The following is a 21,104-nucleotide window of genomic DNA, read 5'->3' as shown; positions in this document are numbered from 1 at the left end:
TTTTTTCTCAAACCATGGCTAATAAGGAAATATGTTTTGCATAACTGCACATGTATAATCTATGTCAAATTGCTTACCTTCTCAAGGAGAGGAGAGAGGAGGGAGGGAGAGAATTTATAAGTCAAAATTTTCAAAAACCAATGCTAAAAATGCTTTAAAAATGTATAAAAATACATATATAAAAAATATAATTTTTTTAAAAGAACTTTATCTGAGAAGAACAGACTATTAAAATCTGAAAGGAACCACTTAGGTCATTTAATTCAAAAATCTCATTTTACAGACAGAGAAACTGAGACTCAAAAAGATGAAGGGATTTGCCCAAGGTCACACACTAAGCAACATAGCTGGGAGTTGAACCCAGTTGTTTTGATTCCAAATTCAAGGCTTACTCAACTACATCATGTTGCTACCATAATACTCTGTATAGCCATTTATGGAACTGTTTACCTTTCATACATAATCACCATTCAAAACAATTATGTACATTAGTAAATACATGCCAGGTAACCATACTGAAAATGATTACAACAATGCTCAGTTTTCACAGTAGGTTGCTCAAATGACATGGCTACTCACTCACAACTTAAAGCAATTGAGAATAACAATCCCTAGATTTGTCCCTGTCCATAGTCTAAAAGAGTATCACAGTCAAAGACGGGCTGTGAAAATCCCAGATAATTGACTGTGTAGTTTGTATTTTGTCCCACACTTATTTATGCTAATCTAAGCCAAAGATTTTGTTTAAATTAAAGAAAATAAAAATTTCTCACCTTAGGGCTAAAACTAAATATTTATGTTCTTAACAAAAGGTAGGCACATTGCCTGGAAGGCTATGTAAATGCATCCTTTAATGCTTAGTTTATAAGATGAAATCAACTGTTGAATCAGCTAAAATGTAACCTGGAGCCAAAGTTTAAAGTTCCTGCCCCACATTCAACTCAATTACTAGAAAAAGGCTTTTTAAACTAAAACAAGCCCTCATTTCCATCTATCCCTACTTCCCCTAGCCCAGGGAAAGGATGAACTAGACAGAATGTGTGCTTAGACTAGGAAGGTTAAGTTTGGGTGTTCTTTATTTGCCTAATAGATGGTTGTATATACTCATACCCAGTATGGACAGATAGGTAAGCAGCAAATAACTGAATGGGATTGAATGAGAAAGCTAGATAACTTTCCAAATGTTTCTCAGTCAGATTTTCATGGCATGTTTTATAAGCACTATATATTTCAGGAACAGCAGGCACTTAAAAATTCAAAAATAAGTCCAAAAATATTCTAAAGTTGGATAACTTTTGGATTATATATCATTATGGATTTTACACACTAAACCCCCCTGACTAGAACAGCTTATCAAAGGCTAACTGTTCAGAAAGTATTTAAATCAAATGAGAATTTTTGGAAAAAAAACTTATGAAACAGCAAGACTAAGGATATTCACAAGAGCTTAACCATACTATACCACTAATCAAGTGCCAGAATTAGCCAGATCATATGTAAACACCACCTTTCCATTGCATAAAACAGTCACCTCAAAACTACTTTAACTTCAAGTTTATTTAACTTTGTTTCACTCCATAAAACTGTGTTGCTCCCTTTGGAAGGTCTATGTTGGATTTAGTTTTCTAATTTAGTTTTAGTAAGAATGCTGCTTATTCTTAGTAACAGGGGACTATGACAACATGGTAAAATGAATTACTTTTATACATAATGTAGAGTAGAGAATTACTTTAATCTCTGTAAAGGTAGTAACCAATTCAGTGCAAAGTGATTAAATAATGTTGATTACGAAAATGTCAAAATGCACTTTAAATTATACATTACTTACCCCATATTGGTAAATCATCGATGTACATCTGGTACCAGTAGTGATTCTTGATAGCATATACAAAAGCATCTCTCTTTGCCTTGTCTAAGTCAATTTCACAGTAGTTGGTCTGCACATCATCTGCTTAAGTTAAAATAGTCTAATTAGACCACAAACTTATTTGTGAGGTATACAAGGAAAAACACACATGGAAAAAGTCACTTTCCCTAAGCTTGCTATTTTCTAATTTTAAAACTTTTCTGTAGTTTTATCTTCTGTAAAATAGGAGAGGAACAATAAGACTATAATTATCAATACACTGCCTACTAACTCAAATAAGGATGAATAGATCATCAGTTTATTTCTAAAATGATTAATCTGGAGTTATTTAATCATTCTCAGAGAAGAATATATTTTAAAATTATTCTTTTCAATTTTACCCATAAAAATGATTTTTTATTTAAGTAATTTTTCTTTCAGTCACTAAATTATTTAACTGTGGCTGGCAAATTCACTCTCAAACTACTAACAAAGATGAAACCACTATGTATTTGAAAGAAATGTTCCTTAAGAAGCATATATATTTAGTAAGAAGCATATAAAGTAGGTAGAACCAGGGAATCAGCATTGTTGCTGCTCAGCCGTTTCAGTCATGTCTGACTCTCTGTGACCCCATATGGGGTTTTCCTGAAAAAGATATTGGAATAGTTGGCCATTTCCTTTCCAGCTCATTTTACAAATGAGGAAACTGAGGCAAAAATAGAAGTGACTTGCCACAGAGTTAGTGTCCAAGGCCAGATTTCAACTCAGGGAATTGAGTCTTCCTGACTTCAGCCCTGGCACTCTATCCACTATGCCACCTATCTGCCCTGGGAAACAATATATATGACTAAAACATAAAGAAAAAGAAAAACAAAACAATCAAAACTGAATACTGTGAAATTATAACAACCAAACTAGTCCCCAAAGAAGATATGAGAAAATACCTTCCTCCATACTTTTTTGCAGAGGGGAGGAACCAAGGATGTGGAAGACCAAATATAATATCAGACTTTTTTGATATCTTGGTTAGTTTTGCTAAATTTTTATAAGGGATAGCTCTCCAGAAGGGGGTAAGGGAAGAATATAAGGGAAAATGTAGGTAATGTAAAAACAAAAGACAGAAATATACGTTTTTTAAAAAACAGGGTAGGAAAGTGTGAGGGAATAATTAAGATGTGCTTATGAAGATACAGACTGCAATAACATAAATTGTCTCAAATGATGGGGTAAGGTGACCAAATGATATGACAATGAGCAAATTTTTCTAGGACCTTCTTCTCCAATGGTCTCTTCCCAACTTAAAAACACATTAGCATTACAATTCTCATCTAAGGTGCAGAAGATGGAGAAGTCCATAGATATGAACTTCCACTCTGTCTTATAATATTCTTTGATTATGAATTAACCTTTTTAATCTTATATATAGCACTTCTCGTGACTTTATGATATGCCCTCTTATATAGATATTTTATGAAGAGCTCTTAACAAAACAGAGAACTTACAAACAGAACTTACCAAATACAAAAAAATCAATGATAAGAGCCATGACTTAATACCCCTAGGGACTGAAATCATTATTCCCCCCCCACAAAAAAACTACTGGGGCCCAATAGATGGATGGTGAAAGGATACAAACAGTTCTCAAAAGAATTGCAAACCATTAACACATGAAAGAATGGTCCAAATCATTAATAATAAAAGAAATGCAAATTAAACCAACTCTGAAATTTCACCTCACACACAGCTAGTTGGCAAAAAGGACTAAGTTAAGAATATTGAACCCCCTTGCAGGGTTTGGGGGAAGATAGGCACACTACTATACTGTTGGTAGAGCTATGAATCAACACAACCATTCTGAAAAGGAATTTGGAATCATAGAAGTTAAGTGACTAAAATGTCCATACTCTTTGACCCAGAGATTCCACTACTTATACCCCATATACTTATGGACTTAAACCCCAAGGAGGCCAGTTTAAAAAAGCCCTCGTACTCCTCATATACACCAAATTATTTATAGCAGCACTTCTTATGATCAAAGAATTGGAAACAAAATAGATGCACATCAATTGGAGAATGACTAGAGAAAGTGCGGCACTTGAATATAACAGAATATTACTGTGCTGTAAGAAAGGATGAATATGACGAATACAGAGGAGCATGAAAAGATCTACAAGAACTGATGAAGAGTTAAGGAGAACTCAAGAAAAGCAACACACACAATGACTATTAAGTCGTTTTTCAGTCAGGTCCAACTCTTCGTGACCCTATTTGAAGTTTTCTTGGCAAAGATATTAGAGTGGTTTGCCAATTTCTTCTCCAGCCCATTTTACAGATAAGAAAACTGAAGCAAACAAGGTTAAGTGACTTGCGTGGGGTCACACAGCTAATAAGTGTCTCAGGGAAATGAATCTTCTAGATTCCAGGCCTGGCATTCCATCCACTGTGGCACCTACCTGCCCCTTACACAATGACTTAAAACAATGTAAAAAGTAAAAAACCAAAAAAAAAAATTATCAAAAGTATAAATGTTGCAGAATTACATGGCTCCAAAAAAAAAAATGGAGATATCCCCTTCCTACACTCCCCTGCAGAGGTGGGAAAGCCATGAATATGGTACATTCCACATATTTTCGGACTTTTTCAATGAATTGAATAGTTATGCTGATTTTCTTCTTTCTGTCTTTAAAAAAATATCATTTGTTATATATGGGATGGCTCTCCAGAAGGGGGAAGAGGGACACTGGGGGAAATTATGGTAATATAAAACAGCCAAAGATATCAATAAAAACTTATTTTTTTTTTAAAAATTGGTAGGAAATTTGTAAAGTTGCAGGCAAGTTGAGGTCAGGGCAAACCTCACACCATACATATACTACAAAAACTTCAATTTCGTTAAAAATGTGACTTTTTTTAATCAACACACAAACTAAAAGAAAAAAGGGAATGAGCTATTTCACCTCAACTGTGGAGAAAAAGAAAATTTTTTCATCAAAAAATTTAAAAGAAATTTTCAATGGGTTTGATTTTACAGATGATTAAAAAAACTTTAACAAAAAGTAGCATCTCTAAAATAAAAGGAAACAGATTAAAGATGTCTGTGGTACACGTATCAGACAAACACATAATATTCACAATCTATATGGAACTGATAATATCTCTAACAGAATAACCTCCCCAATCTCCTAAAGATAAAATAGGTCTTGAAATCCGTAATCCTGATCCTATGAAATAAATCATTTTTAAATAAATAAAACTTGTTAATAAATCACATAAAAAGTTGTCCATAAATAGTTCTCAAAAAATAACAAACTACTGGCAAACCACATGAAAGATTGATCCAAATCACTAATAGCAAGAAAAATGCTAATCAAAATACCCACCAAATTGGCAAAGATCACAAATGATTCAATCAGTCGATGTTGGAAGAGCTGCAAGGCAGGCATACTAACACACTGTTGGTGAAATTGTGAATTGGGCCAATCATTCTGGAAAGAAATTTGGAATTGTGACACCCAAAAAAGTCATCTAATTCAACTGGCTCATTTTACAGAGGCTTAGAAAGGCCCCCAAAAGTAAGGTGATTTGCCGTCGTCATCAGGTTCTCTGACTCCAAATCTAGCACTATTTGATAAGGCAGCGTGATAATAACGGATAGAAGAGAGTGCTGGATGTAAACGCGACAAGACATGGCTTCAGATTTCACATTAAGTAGGTGACCATGGGCAAGTCAATTCCCCTCCTGGGCTTCAGGAAACTCACTAAGATCATGAGTTAGAGGCGGCTTAGGAGCTGCATCAGTGGAAGGAGTTCCTATGGTGATAAAATCACAGGTCCTTGCCATACTGATGCTGTGATTTGAACAACAGAGAAATCCTAAGAATTTGCTGAAAAATGACCAAAGAATTAGGTACAATGGATGACATTTCTTAGGCAACACAATCCATCTGGGTGGGTGGGTGGGTGGGTGGGTGTGTGTGTGTGTGTGTGTGTCTGTGCTTCCATGTATGTCTCTCCCTGTCTCTGTGTGTGTCTCCCTGTCTCTATGTGTGTCTCTCTGTGTCTCTCTCTCTCTCTCTCACTTCTTCAAGGTCACAAAGGCAGTAAGTAGCAATATGAGAATGTGGACCCAAGGGCTCTGACAATCCAGTGCTTCCTCTCCACTAAATCATACTGCCGATGCTTTCTTTACCTATAGACCACAACTATTCTAGGCACTAGGAATAAAAAGGCAAAAATGAAATAGTCCATGCTCTCAAGGAACCTAAATCCAGTCAATTATATGGATATAATTCAGAAACAATTAAAAGTTTCTAGGTAGAAAAAAAAAATCAGACTTGGTATTCAGCATACAAATGAGGAACTAAAAATGACATAACTGTCATCATGTCATAACTGTTCTTTCCTCCAGTTCATAAGTCAATATTCCATTCATTCAAAATACAAAATCTATTTATAGTTCACTTCTCAACCCTTTTCAATCTGGCTTCTGACCTCGGTCACTCAACTCAAATAGCTCTCTCCAACATTACCAGCGATCTCTTAATCACTAAATCCTCAACTTTACTGACTTCTCTATATCTGACACTGTTTCACCCTCCTCCCTGAGTTTTTCTGACACTATTCTCTCCAGGTCTTCTTCCCTTTATCTGATAATGTCTGTTATTATCATCTGCTAAATAAATCATCACCTACAACCCACCCCTTTAACTATGGGTGATTCCAAAGCATGTGCTGTCTTGGGCCCTTTCTTGGTAATCTCATCAGCTCCTGTATATTTAAATATCATCCACCCTAAAGCAGACCAGAACCACCAATTGACAACCACTACAGCAAGCAAAGGACTTTACCTTCCCTTGCCTTAGCCTGAAAAAAGGTACCAGAACAGATGACCACCACCAGCAGCCAATCTTTCCCTTTCCCCAACAAAATGCTCACTATCCACTTCCCATCAGTGCTAGACACCCTACCCAATCCCCACCTCTATCAGAGGTACCTCAGAATCCAACGCTATGTTAGCACTTGGACCCAAATTTGCCCTGCTATTGTTCCCTATAGCCCTCACAGCCCCACTACCTTGCCTGCTACTTTGCTGCCATGCCCTAAAAGCCACCGAGTTATTCTGTTTGCCATGAAAATATACCCTCCTTTACACTATGTCTCATTCAATCCGAATGTGACCAATCTGAACACTGGCCCATCCTTGCTGTCCTATTTGTATCCCGTGCTCAACAGAGCAAGAACTTATCACATGCTTCCCCTCCCATTCCATCTCCTCACAAAGTGACCCAGTCCACGTCTGGGCAGCTCTAACTATTAACAGTTCTTCCTGATAGCAAGCCTTAATTGTTCTCTTTACATCTTCCACCCACAGCTCCTGGTTCTACCTTGTGGGGGCAAACAAAATAAGCCAAAGGCTTCTACCATGTGACAGTCCTTCAAATACCTGAAAACAGTGATCATGTGCTGCTTAAATTCTCTTCTCCAGGTTAACTATACCCAGTTCACTCAATATAGTCCTCAATTAACTCAAAAATTATTTACAGGTTGCTAGAAAAAGAATACAACAAACTCTATGAAAATAAAGATTTTCAAAAGTACAAAGTTTTTTCTAAATGTTTCAATGGAAATCTTTATTAAATCATGTACAGAATTTTCTAAGTAAATATTTAACTTATAGATTAATTTTATGATTTACAAATTCTGAAATATTTACCTTTGAATTTTATATCTAGACCACTAAACTCCAACTCAACTCCTTGAAGCGCTTCTCCCAGTGTTTCATGGTAATGGCTGATGCTTTTTTTCGATCCCACACAGAAAGGAAGTGAGAAATATTTATATGTTTCTTGGCGATTGTGGTACGGTCCTACAGTATTCATCCATAAAACAACTTCTTCTTTATCTTGGTACTAAAAAGAAAACACATTAGAATATAAAATTATGAACCTAAGTTAAAGTACAGAATTTTTTTGGATAGAAACATCTAAACTAAAATAAGGTACCAAATATATTTCAATCTTAACAAAACTCTTATCTTCCATATAGTCGTGCTGCAAACCACCTTAAAGAATTTTTAAAACTTTAGTAATAACAGCCCAAATGATCTATTATTCAATTCAATAAACATTTATTAAGCACTTACTATGTGTCAGATACTGTGGATACAAATAAAAAAAGATAGTCCCTACCCTCAAGAAGTTTACAACTTAATGCTGTTGTTGTTCAGTCATTCAGTCATGTCCAACTCCTTGTAACACCATGGACAATGCCACACTAATACTCTCCATGGAGTCTTCTTGGCAAAAATACTGGAGTGGTTTGCCATTTCCTTCTCCAGTGTATTAGGGCAAACAGAGGTTAATTGACTTGCCCAAGGTCACAAACCTACTATGTGTCTGAGGCTGGATTTGAATTCAAGTCTTCCTGACTCCAAGGCTAGCTGCCCCTTGCCCCTTATATCTAACAGGAGAAGACAAAAGGAAGCTGGGACAGGGGGTTAATCATGTTGCAAGGACAGCTGAAGATGGAACGTCAACAAACTGTCCTCTATAAAGGAAATCTTCGGGAGACGTTTACTGTTCTACTCTCCAGCCCTCCACTAAGAGGGAAAGGAGGCTGAGGCAGGTGGGAAGGAGTTAAGTTAGCAGCATGGTGATGAGATTTGGAGTGATTAGATTATCCTGGCAAAAGTATCTCACTCAGCAGAGCTACAGATGGAAAGCTGCTGGATCTTCATGGAACTTTCCACATATTAATATAGACATTGCATGTACAGAACATGTAACAGATATTTAATAAATGCCATCAAAATTGAACTGGGGAAAAGGGAACATATATACAGCGTTACAGCTACAGTACTTATGCTACTGTAAATAACAAACCAAGAGCCTATTTTATTATCCATATTTACACAGGGCAGGGAAAAGAAAATAAGATTGAAGACAGTCCAAAAACCTGATTTTAGCTACTAAATATCCTTCACCAATAAACATGCTGTTAACAAGGTCCTCTACATGCCTTCTAGTAGAGCATCTAGCCAGTTAGTCTTTCCCAGAACTGTCTTCCCCTGATATCAGACTTGAAAGATTTAATCCCAGCTCCAACACTGATTATATGACCAAAGGTAAATCTCATAAACTCTAAAAGCCTAAATTTCCTCATTGTGTCTACAGTATTTAATTCATAGGATTGTTGTGTTGTAAAGAATACTTCATATAAATTAAGTCATTATTCTTATTAGTCATACATTTCCCTCAACATCTCATTATAAAATCTATCATCCCTCAAGTTATCTACTTCTGGGTAGCAGTTCTGATAGTCACTACCTACCAATAATCCGTCTGAATCTTAGTTTCTTCACCTATAAAATGAGAGGGTTGGACTAAAAGATTGAGATTCCTTCTGGTTTTGAATTTCTCTAATTTTTTAGCCACTTGGTTAATTCAAAAATTAATTAACATAGGCTAATAATATAAAAATAGAGATATGTAACAAGTAAAACCAACTTAAATAGCACAAAAAAAGTTCAAAAAAGACAGCCATTAAAACTACATGCCTCTCTCCTATACCGAGAGTGGCCTTCAATATTGGCACAAGCACCACAGGATTAAAGCCAAAAAGTACCTTATTCAATTGTGCTTATTACTAACTCTGTTCACTTGTCCATTATTTCTGATTCAAGCTATTTTTTTCTATTCTAGTTCTCATACCCTTCCAGGCATTCCTTCATTCTTAGTTTTTATTTTGCCTAATGCTATATATCTAATGCCAAACCTACTCTCTAACTCTGAATCTCGGCTCTTTACCTTCACTGATATGCTATATAGGATCTTTACATACATGGTGTTTAGCTCTGTACCTTTAATATCAATTTCCTAATCAACTTATATTCCCTGTAGAATACCTTCTGCCTAAAGCACAATCAGCATACTGGAAAGAATGCTTAAAGCCACTTTTCACCAGTGTACTGACTACTTTAATAGTTTCTGTTACAGATGCAAAGAAAAAAAAAGGCAATTTACAGAACCAGTCCTTAAGATCACGAAGAGAAAGAACAATAATGTAGGAAGTTGTGAAGTACAAAAATAATTAATAGTTCTCGATGGCAAAAAAACAAAAATCTATTTGTTACATTAAATGGAATCTTTTCTCAATAAATTGAGATTTTACAGTGTGGTATAGTATGGAGCCGAAGTCTAAGCCAGGAAGAACTGGATGTGTTCAACAGCCTCCTAGCCATCTGACTCAGGGCAAGTCATTTAACCCTTCAGACTAAGACTCCAAGGTGCAGAGAAGATGCTGAATTGCATTGAAAGAAGAAATTTCCTTAAGGAGCTCCATATATATCCTTGAAATCACAGGTCTAGTCTCAATCCCCAATTAGAAGGCATGGCTCTCTAGGAGGGGAAGGTGAGAAGGATACAATAGGAAATACATATACTATCCCCCACAAAACCTTCCCACTCCTACAAATATTGCCTTTTCAATGAAATCCAGGTACACAATTAAAAAGAGAATATTATTTTTAAAATTTTATTAAGACAAAATTCCCATACAGAAACTCAAATTAACCCAAATCCAATTTAGCTGCATTAGAGTTTTAGGAAAAAAAGCAAATCACAAGAATTCAAGCTATTTAGTAACAACACACACATACAACTTCAAAGATGTCTTAGCATCAGTACTAATACAGACATACCTCCCATAATGTCTACAAGATTACTAAGAATTCACGTTCAGATTATAAATCAGAGACAGTGAAGGAATCTGAAAGAAACATTCACTACAATAAGGCAAGAAAAATAAAGTAAAGAATTTTAGAAAGATTTTTCAAAAAAAGTTTAAAAAACCAATTAAGCATGGGACTCCATTCTCTGGAAACATCAGTTATTTAAGGAAATATAAAAACTTTTTAAACAAGAAGCAGCATTGAAAGTATTTTTATAATACTGCTAAGAAGTTTTCATTTCTAACATGATAAATTATTACCCATATAAAACAAAGCTCTCTGCAGGGTCCTTAATAATTGTTAATAATGTAAAGGGGTCCCGAGACCTCTTTCAAGTTGAAGTCCCACCTGTGACATATTGGCTGTGTTCCTGGGCAACTCACTTGAGCTCTTTGTGCTTCAAGCAATTCTCTGAAGAGTCTAAGATGAAAAACAGTTGCTGTTGCTTCATTATTAGCAGTGGGATTTCCCACACTAGAAGTACCATACACCAATGAAATCACGGCCTGAACCTAGCAATTAATAACTAACATTTATACAACACTTTAAGGTTTACAAAGCGCTTTACATGTTAACTAATTCAATCTTTTTTTTAAATCTAATTTTTTATAGCTTATAATAAATTACAGATTTTCAAAAAAACAAGATTTAATGGAAATATCTAGGGGTTTTAACAACCTGGAGTGACTTGGGGACAAATTCCTCTCGATATTAATATTAACTAGCTGACTTACCAGAGGTAAATCACTTAACCCTTTGGCCCTCAACATTTTCATCTGTGAAGTAAGATAATAGCATCTACCTCAAAGTGTTGTAAGAATCAAATAATGTATTTGAAATGCTCTGCAAATCTTAAAGCACTATATGAAATGTTGGTTAAAATTTAAACTACTACTCCACAGTTCCGCCATATTCTCCTACATAGCTATATCTGTACTATGATGACATTTTTTTTAATGCTTATCCCTGTTGCTGTTTCACCTTTAGGTTTTTCATTCACTATCACCCAGAGATAATTTGCTGTTGTACATATGTGTATTTCTTTAAGTTTTTTTTTTCATCCAAGTGTTATTCAGCACTGGCCTCCAATGATTCATTGTGTTGACTTCTGACCTCTTTTCTAACTAAGCTGATTTTAAACTAATCAGGTCTTCCCAAGTGTCTGACCTACCCTCATCTGACTCTCTCCCTCCAAAGGAACCATCATACACAGAGGTTAATAAACATGCATTTCAACAATGAAAATATCAAATGTCTAATTTCTTCCCTAAAGAGGTATGTTCCTCACGGGCAACAACTGTCTCTTCTCATACATTTCTGTGCCTCTTTTACACTCCGCACTTGGTAGGAATTCAGTTATTTGTTGAATGAATTAGGACTACTATGTCTATTTTATCTATTAGGTTACCTAAAATGCCAAGTATACAAGAAGTGTTAAATATTTGTGGGTTAGGATGAAAAAACATTTTATGAAATATTTAAATGTAAAGATTCAGTAGAAACTAAAAGAAAACTGAAAAATATCACTTTCTAGCTATAGAAGAATCACAGAACGGGGCAGCTAGGTGGCAAAGTGAGTAGAGCATTGACCCTGAAGTCAGGAGGACCAGAGTTCAAACGCACCCTCAGACACCTGACACATGCACTAGCTGTGTGACCTTGGGCAAGTCACTTAACCCCAATTGCCCTGCCTGCCCCCCCAAAAAAAGAAGAATCACAGAATTTTAGGGCTAGAAGGGACTAACCTAGCAGTCTTTAACCTTTTTGGGATATGGACTCCTCTTGGACAGTCAAGTGAACCCTTCTCAGAATAATGATTTTAAATAATTAGAGGAAAAGCTAAATTTTAGTTAGAGGTTAGTGAAAATTTCTTTCCCATCCAAGTTCACAGACCCACTGAAATCTATCCACAAATCCCATGGATAAACCCCATGGGTTAAGAACCTCTGATCTAGTCCAACTTAATTTTATAATTAGGGGTTGAGCGAGTGTCCTCGTGGGAAAACAGAATAAGGAGAAATAAGGTTAAATTTTAATCCTTGAAAGTCCTATCAAGAAGGACTCTGACAATTTCACTTCTTACTAAAATAAGTTGTTTTTTTTTTTTTTTTTGCAATGTACATCCAAGGTCAAAGATACTAGTCACAGTAATATATTGATCTAAATGTGTGTCTACATAAACTTGATATATAGAATTATAAACTTTTTAAAATGTATAAAAATAGACATCAATTTGTCTTACATAATCTGGAACTTGGAACTGAAGTCATTTGGATCTAACCCCCAGTCAGTTATAATAACCACATAAAATTCTAAGTCCAGGAAGTGAATATGAGAAGAAATAACAACAGCCGGGGCTTATACAGTGACAGAAACTTTGCCATTTTTTAGCTCTGAAAGTGACCGCAAGAAAAAAAAAAACACAGAAGAAAAAAAATTCACCTGGAAAGGAACTGCAGTTTTGATCTGAAAAGGAAGCAATATTATTCTCATGTCATGGCCCTTGTTTGTCTAAAATAGTGTATATTATGCTGCTGCATCTAACAACACTTTTTTTCTTTCTAAATTAATGATCCTGAGAAGAACACTAACTCACAGAGAAAATGTTACTAAGGTACCTATGTAAACTCTGAAATAAAATAATTAGGAATCCAACAACTATTAGCTCAATGAAGGCTTAAGTTACGATGTCAAGTTTTTTATTAGTTTTTACTATCATGGCAAAAGAGGGATGGATATTTTATAACATATACAACATATAATATTGCAAAGAGGCACAATCCATTTATAAAAGCTTTAAAAATCATAGTTTCAGTAACTTTCATTACCTCATGTAAACATACCATAATTTCAACACAGAAAAAACTTAAAATTTGTTTCAGGTGGTCCCAAACTATTTGTAAATAGGTTCTGTTTCAAGTGAACACACCTGAAAATTATACCATTTCCTAGTTTCTATCAGTCTACAAAAATAGTAGAAGTAAAAACAAAATTAAAAGACTTCTCGCTACCTGTATATAAAATAAAGGATGATGTTGATCTTGGAACGAGTTAATTTTTGCTTTCTTTCTAAAACACATTTTCAAGAGCTCCTAGAAAAGAGGTAAAGGCAAAAGCCACAACAAAGAAGCAATGCCATTTCTGAAAATTATCTAATGGTGTACTATGTTTTTATGGTAAGAGCTGAGTACAGTCTATATTGGGCTATATTTTGTCTTCTGACACTAAAGGTTCCCAGGATGCCAAGGACACAAAGAGAGCAGGGAAGAAAGAGTATACACAATCTCACAAGATGAGGATTAGAATTCTAATGGAATCTATATCTAGGTAGAGCTCCATGACTGGTAAGCAGTGTCCAGTGTTCTGCATACTACCATAAAAATAATTTCCCTTTTGAGTACTCTTTTCCTTGCCATCCAATCAATCACTTTAATAAACATTCGATGAAGACTCATCTTATCTAGCACTGTGGTAGGTAATGTAAGAGGCACAAAAGAAATCTTTCAGTCCCTGACCTTGAAAAACTTACTTTAGCTGACAAAAGACATACAGACATTAAACTAAGCAACACTAGGCTTAAAAGTGTTACTAGTAATTCTGTCCTTTTGTTTGTTGGTTTTTATTGCAGAGATCTTTCTAGATAAACATTCTGATGATAACTGTAAAAAACACGGGGGGGGGGGGGGGGGGAAGGAGGGGGTCAGGGGGAAGAGTGGTAGTCCAAACCTCAAGGTCTTCGTCCTGACTGACCCATTGCTGGGTCTCATAATTTCTTCATCAGTAAAACAAGGGGGTGCACTAAATAATCCCCAAAATTCTTGTCAGATCTAGCATTATATGATTCTCACTCTATATGTGCGTATATAGAAATCTAAATACATAGACATATATGTATGTACATACACACAAACATACATAACTGGTGCTCTTCAGAAGCGTGGTTCTAAATAATAATTTTAAAATTAAAATCAAGCTTTACATTAAGAAAATCAAATATAAAAAACTATAAAGAAATATAAAGAAATCTTTACAAAAAGCTGCACCAGCTTTCCCTTACATAAAAGTTCTAATAGTGTATTTAAAATGTCACAATGTCCAAAAACTTTACAGATGTCTGAAGGATTCTTAACCTTTTTAATGCCATGGACACCCCTTTGGTAGTGGTCTGATGAAGCCTATATATACACACATCTTCTCAGAATGCTTTTGAAAGTATAAAATATTTAGGTTTACAAAGCAACTGATTATAATGAAATACAATAATAAAAATATTTAAAACAAGTTCATAGACTCCTCAGGTTAAGAACCCCTGGTTCTTCTCTTATCTCACATCTAGACAGTGATGATAAGAGGGGGAGAAGGAAGAGGATGATGCTAGCATAAATAGAGTATTTTAAAGTTTGCAAAGCATTTTGCAAATATTATCTCATCGTATCTTCACAACAACCCTGAGAGGAAGGTGCTATTATCCCCACTTTACAGGTGAAGAAACTAAGGCAAATAGCAGTTAAGTGACTTCCTCAGAGTCTCCTCATTCTGACCTGGCTGCACTAGTTTGGGACTTACTTCTGACTGACTTCCATGCCCCAGGAACCTCAGTATTGGAATAACCTCATCTTCCTGTATTCTGCCTCATCACTACCCTCTCTCTCTGCCTCTCTGACTGAAGGGTGGGATTTTGGACTCCAAACCTCCATTGAAGTAAAGATCTCAATTCAGACAGCTTATTTCTCACCCAGCTGCACTACCATGAAACTCCTCTGACTTCTCCACCATGGCCTAGCTTGGCTCCACTCCCCCCCTTGCCTTTTCAGCTGTTTTGTGTTTTGTCTTCCCATTTGGATTGTAACCTGCTTGAAGCAGGGCTTGCTTTCCTTTTTGTATTCGGATCCCTAATGCTTAGCACAGTGCCTGGTACACAGTAGGCACTGAATGTTTATTGGCTGACAGAGCTAGCAAGTGTATAAGGCCAAATTTCAATTCAAGTCTTCCTGATTCCAAGTCCAACCCTTCTACCCTCTATGCCACTTAGCTAATATAAAACAAAGTACAGCTCAATGGCCTCATAGTTCATAGGATCATAAGTTGTTAGACTGGGAAGGATCAACACCATCATTTTATGGATTAAGAAAAGGGTTTTAGAAAGTGAAATGACTTGCCTAAGTTCCACTCTGCTAGTGGTCTATTTTCATAGCATCCCAAGTATTTTCAAAACAATCTGGGAATTCTCCACCAAAGTTCTGAAGCCACTCTAGCCTCATTTTCTTCTAAAGCAGTTCTTAACCTTTTTTTGCATCATGTACCCCCTTCAATAGTCTTCTGAAGCCTATGTCTCCTCAGAATGTTTTTAAGTGCATAAAATACATAGGATTACAAAGGAAACCAATTATATTGAATTACAGTTATCGAAAAAATTTTTTAGTAAGTTTATGGACAGAATCCCTGATCCAAAGACATCTGAAAAGATTTATATACTAGAGAACATTAGAAATGTCCTGTTGGGTGAGAATAGTCCATCCAGCCCATCTAAAACTTTTACTCTAAGTGACTTTTAAGACAATATAGCATCTGCATTCTATGGCCAAACATATAACCAATTTATGCAATTCTACACAACAAATTCGTGGTTGATAGTCAAAATGGGTTATCTTAAACATTTCTGGAACTTTTTTTATCATCCCAAAGAATAATAAAAATTTAAGGATTCACTTAATTTTACTTTTATCTTAAGTTTTATTACTGGAAAACATCCTTCACATTAAAGTTGGTTGACTTGACCTATTAAAAACTACCATTCAATTGTAAATTCAATTCATAAGCTAGCACCTACTGGGCCTATACAACCTGTCTCTTAACTTTCACTCTCCCTCACTACATCCTCTCGATTTACTCCCTTTCTTCTATGACTTCGAAAATTCACAGGTCTCTCATAATGGAAAAAACTTCAACTGATCTATCTCAATGCCCTATCTCTTCATCTGTTCATTGCATTTTCAATTATTCTATAATGTAAGAGATTTGGCAAAAGGAAAGTTTCAAGAGACATTTTCTTAAATTTTAGAACAAATACATTATACTTACTTAATACTTTGTAATGAGAAATAAGTAAGTACAACTCTTTGTAGGTAAGTGAACTGACATGCACAGGGTTCCAGTTTTACCCAGCAACTCATTAAAATATCTCTTTCTATGAGCTGCATTAATCATTAAGATCTTTGTTATTTTCTCATGTCTAAAATATGAGACTCTCAAATGCTGCAAATTTCTGGAAAGAACATTCCTGAAATTAAAACTCCATTTTAATGTTTGTTTAATTGTTTGTGATTATTGTTCCTACGACCTTTAAACATCTTCAAAACATTTCTTCACTAAATGTAAACGTAAAAGTCAAAAATTTTCCTATGGATAGAAATAGAAATCATAAACTGTAAATCAAAACTTTCCTCATAAATATTGGTACATGTTTGATACCACTGAATCAATGCTATAAGAATACTTAACATTCATAGTGATTTTCCTCACTCCAAGAAAATCTCTAAGAACTCTTTTGCAAATAATTCATTATCCTAATTTGTAAGGGGCAGCATGGTGTTGTAGATAGAGCAGGGGCCTCTTAGTCAACACCTGAGTTTGACTACCACCACTAGCCAAATGTGTGATACTGAGCAAATGACAGCCTTCCTGGGCCTCAGTTGGTTCACGTGTAAAACAAAGGAGTTGGACTCCAGCTAATGTCTCTTCAAATTCCAAGATTATAATCCCTACAAATTACCTAAATGCAGATCTGTCATCAAGAACCTAATCTTAACTTTGCATATCCACTACTTACTAAACTGTTTTTACTAGCACAAAGTGCTTAATAAACATTTTTTAAACTACTAAATGTACCAGAGGCTTCTAGAAAATATTCAAAGCATAACAAGTTAGCAATTGTCCTTTCAACCAGTACAGCATCCAATAAAAATTAAAGACAAATTAATCAAAAACGAAAAGTTCTATATGGTCACTGAAAGTAGCTTTCTTTTAGTTATTTAGGAAAGAGAAATAAAAATTCTAACATGAAATTTAACATTTTTATATGGAAAGTAGAATCATACAGGCACACTGTGAATTGGTCCTGGAAACATACTAGAAAAATCACTGAAGTGTATATTAGTAAACATACCCCCATCCCTCCCCTTCACCAAGGTCAAATGCAGAGGTAAAGGATTTTATCTAGCAACATATTAGATAGTAACAAAGAACTAGAATGAAAGTTAGTACCCACTGACTGGGACTGATGCTGGGAGAGAATGAATGAAAAGTGGCTAAGAAAGAGGTTCTATGATCACAAGAGTCACTAATCCCTAATTTATTGTCAAATTTTATTGTTTCTACCTTCACCTTTCTATCTCTTACAACACCCCTCTGCTCTTTTAACTACCATCCTAGTTTTGGGCCTTATCACCTCTCCATTGGATTATTGCAATAGTCTTCTATTGGTCTCCCAGCTGGCTCCAGTCTTTCCCCAAGGGAGTTCCAACCCATCCTCCACTCAACTACCAATGTAATGTTCCTAAAGGGCAGGTCTGACTGTGTCACCCACTACTCATTAAATTCCAATGGTTCCCTATAGCCTCCAGAATCAAGGACAAAATCCTCCTTTTGACACTCAAAGTTCTTCACAACCTGGCCCCCTGCTACCTTTCCAGTCTTCTTACACTCTACTCTCCTCTACACAATCTATGATCTAATCATACTGTCCTACTTGTTACTCATTCAGGACATTCCATCTCTTGACTGTACATTCAGTGCCTAAATCCTCCTTCCAAATTTATACCTCTCCTACATTCCCTGGCTTCCTTCAAGACTCAGCTCAAATCCTCCCCAGAGAAGGCCATTCCTAGTCCTTCATCCCTCCCCAGCACCTTCCTTCAGAGATCGTCTTGTAGGTACATAGTGGTCTCCCCATTAGAAGGTGAGTTTCTTGGGGATAGGGACTTCTGCTATTCTTTGTATCTCCCCAGCACTAAGAGTTTAACATTTATGTTCTTGATGACTGACTGAATGGCTGAACAAACTATGACATAAGAATTTAAAAGATTATTAAACCAATAACAGATGATAAATATGAAGAACTTAGAGAGCATAAGAAAAAAGTGCACGATCTAGTGGAGAGCAAATGAGTAGAACCAAGAATTTATACAAAGCCCACAAGTATGCTAAGGAAAGCAACACTTAAAAACTTCACAACTATAACCAATAGAGACCAATAGTGAAGCATACCTCCCACCTTTCAGGGAATTAGTGGAATAAGGGTGTATAATGAGGCATACAGTCAGGTCCTGCCAGTGTGTTGGTATTTTTGTTTAACTATATTTACTACACAGAGAAGTTCTATTCTGGTTGAGGAAAAGAGTTTCTGGGAAGTAACAGATTAAAAAAGGGGGGTGGGGACAAAATATCTTTAAAGTCGGATTGTATGTTTAAAATTAGAAGTTACTTCAAAAGTCATCCATTCCTAATTCCTTCGCTTTAGAAATGAGGAAACTGAGGCCCAAAGTCCATCACATTCCCATATGACTTGCCCAAGGTCATAAGCTTTTACTAAGTATAGAAGGACCAGAAATTGAACCCAGATTCTCTAACTCCAAATCCAGCGTCCTTTCTACTACAAAACACTGCCTCTAAACAAAATAAATGCCCAAATAAATGAAATAGGTTTTTAAAATTTTCAATATTAAAATACGAAAAAAACATGATACAGTACGCCTTTCACTTTAATTCTGAAAGTCTAATAAGTATCCTGATGTGGTCATTTGGCATGTACCAAATATAACAGTTTACATACACTGTTTGGCATTTGTGAAGCCAGGGAAGCTGTCAAATCTACGGGCTAGCCTAATACCAAGAAAAACAAGTTAAATTTTCAAGTAACTCCCATTAAATGTATAAACAGGATCACAGAATCGTACATACATGTGGGTTTTTTTCAGTTTTCAGTAACTACAGAAGAGAACCGAAATCAGAATTCCAACATCAATGATCATTAGAACTGCCAAAAACTTCCCCTATCTAGTCCAACTCTCTCCTTTTACAGCTAAGAACACGGAGGCCCAGGGATACGGGAAGTACCTGTCGGTCCAATGACACTCAGGGGAAGAACTTACAATTCAGCATCTCTGAGTACACAGCCATCATTAGGAGCCTCAGCACGTTAAAAAGGCTGGTGGTTAAAGGCAGAAGGCTGCCACGCTTTTTAACCAGTCTGTGAGCCGAGGCTTTTGGATCTTAATTACGTCCTAGCACGGGGGATACAAGTCACGAGTCCCCAAGAAAAGTCCAAGCCAGGAGTCGGAAAGTAGCTTTGGTTTTAAAGGGTTAAAGACTTGACAATTAAAAGCAAAAGTTAAATTCTGCCACAGCCGACTCTGGCCTCTCCTACTTCGACATGGAAGTCCCAAACAAGTGCCCGTGCTGCCGGGCCCTTCTCAGGGACAGAACCGGGGGCGGAGGCCCGCAGGGGGATAAAAGTTGCAGGCGCGGTCGCCGCGCGGCCCTGCGTGGAGGTGGAGGCGTGCACACGTGGAATGACCCGCGGCTGACCCAGCTCAGGAGTCCCGTCCCACTCCCGGAGGCCCGAGGAGGGCCCGGGGGCCACCACAAGTGATCAGCGCTTTCTGCCCTCCCCGGGATATACGGCTTAATCCCCTTGTGTCGTATGGCCCGGCGGGACCCCGGGCTCCGGGACGGGAGAAGCCCGAGCACCCCGCGCCCCTGGGCAGCCGCCCCCCAACGCTCCCGCCCGAGAGAGATCCCTGGGGCCGGGCCCGGCGCTCCCTGCACCCAGCTCGCAGGCTCCGTCCGGGCCGGGCCCGGCCGGGGCCTCCGAGGAACGAGGCCGCGGGGCGCCTCACCGTGTGGTCGTGCTCGTCCGCCCGGCCCCGAGGCGGCAGCAGCAGCAGCAGCAGCGCCGCCGCCACCGCCGCGCGGGTCACCCCCCGCCGCGGCTCCATGGTGCGCACTCCCCCCCGTCCGGCGCCGGCCGGCCCTCCGCCCGAGGCTCCTCCGCTGCCGCTGCCGCCGCCGCCGCCGCCGCCGATTCACATCCAAGGGGCGCGCGCACACGGACGCACAGGACCGGGGCCCAGCCGCTGCCCCCGCCGCCTCGGCGCTGCCCGAACCGGACCCGCCGTCGCCGTCGCCGTCACCGCCCGCGGCCGAGCGTAGCCCCCGCCCCGCCGAGTCCGCTCCACCGCCGCTGCTTTCGCCCCAGCTCCTTCCTCTGACTCAGCCACGTCATCCGGCCACCCAGTCACACACCGGAAGTGCCTCCCCTAACGTGGGGCAGCAACCGCCGCGGACCGCGGCCGAGCGAGCTAGCGAAAGCGAGAGCCTGGCTCCAGCCAGCCCGCGGGGAGGAGGGCGCGCGCGAGCCTAGGGGAGAGAGGGAAGAGAGAAGGGAGAGAAAGAGAGGGCGAGCGCGAGCTGAGGGGAGGGGAGAGAGGAGGGAAGAGGAGGGGGAGAAAGAGGGCGCGCGCGAGCGGA

At 37.9% G+C, this 21,104-nt stretch overlaps 1 protein-coding gene across 2 annotated transcripts in view; it reads right to left on the bottom strand.

Annotated features, from left to right (window-relative positions):
• The window catches only part of TM9SF3 (transmembrane 9 superfamily member 3), a 68,135-nt gene extending 47,484 nt beyond the window's left edge, over positions 1 to 20,651 (bottom strand). The window contains exons 1-3 of one of the 2 annotated variants that reach the window (XM_036734477.1): positions 20,474 to 20,651; positions 7,563 to 7,758; positions 1,829 to 1,951 (exon numbers count right to left, since the gene is read on the bottom strand). In XM_036734477.1, the coding sequence (XP_036590372.1) occupies positions 1,829 to 1,951; positions 7,563 to 7,758; positions 20,474 to 20,572 (418 nt within the window). In that variant the 5' untranslated portion in view covers positions 20,573 to 20,651. The remainder of the gene's footprint in view (positions 1 to 1,828; positions 1,952 to 7,562; positions 7,759 to 20,473) is intronic. The other variant, XM_036734478.1, reaches the window with a different exon arrangement.
• Between the last annotated feature and the right edge of the window lie 453 nt (positions 20,652 to 21,104).

This window comes from Trichosurus vulpecula, chromosome 8, assembly GCF_011100635.1.
Source record: "Trichosurus vulpecula isolate mTriVul1 chromosome 8, mTriVul1.pri, whole genome shotgun sequence".
Classification (NCBI taxonomy): domain Eukaryota; kingdom Metazoa; phylum Chordata; class Mammalia; order Diprotodontia; family Phalangeridae; genus Trichosurus; species Trichosurus vulpecula.
Note: the sequence above shows the minus strand (reverse complement) of the source record. Positions and strands in the feature narration are given on the sequence as shown.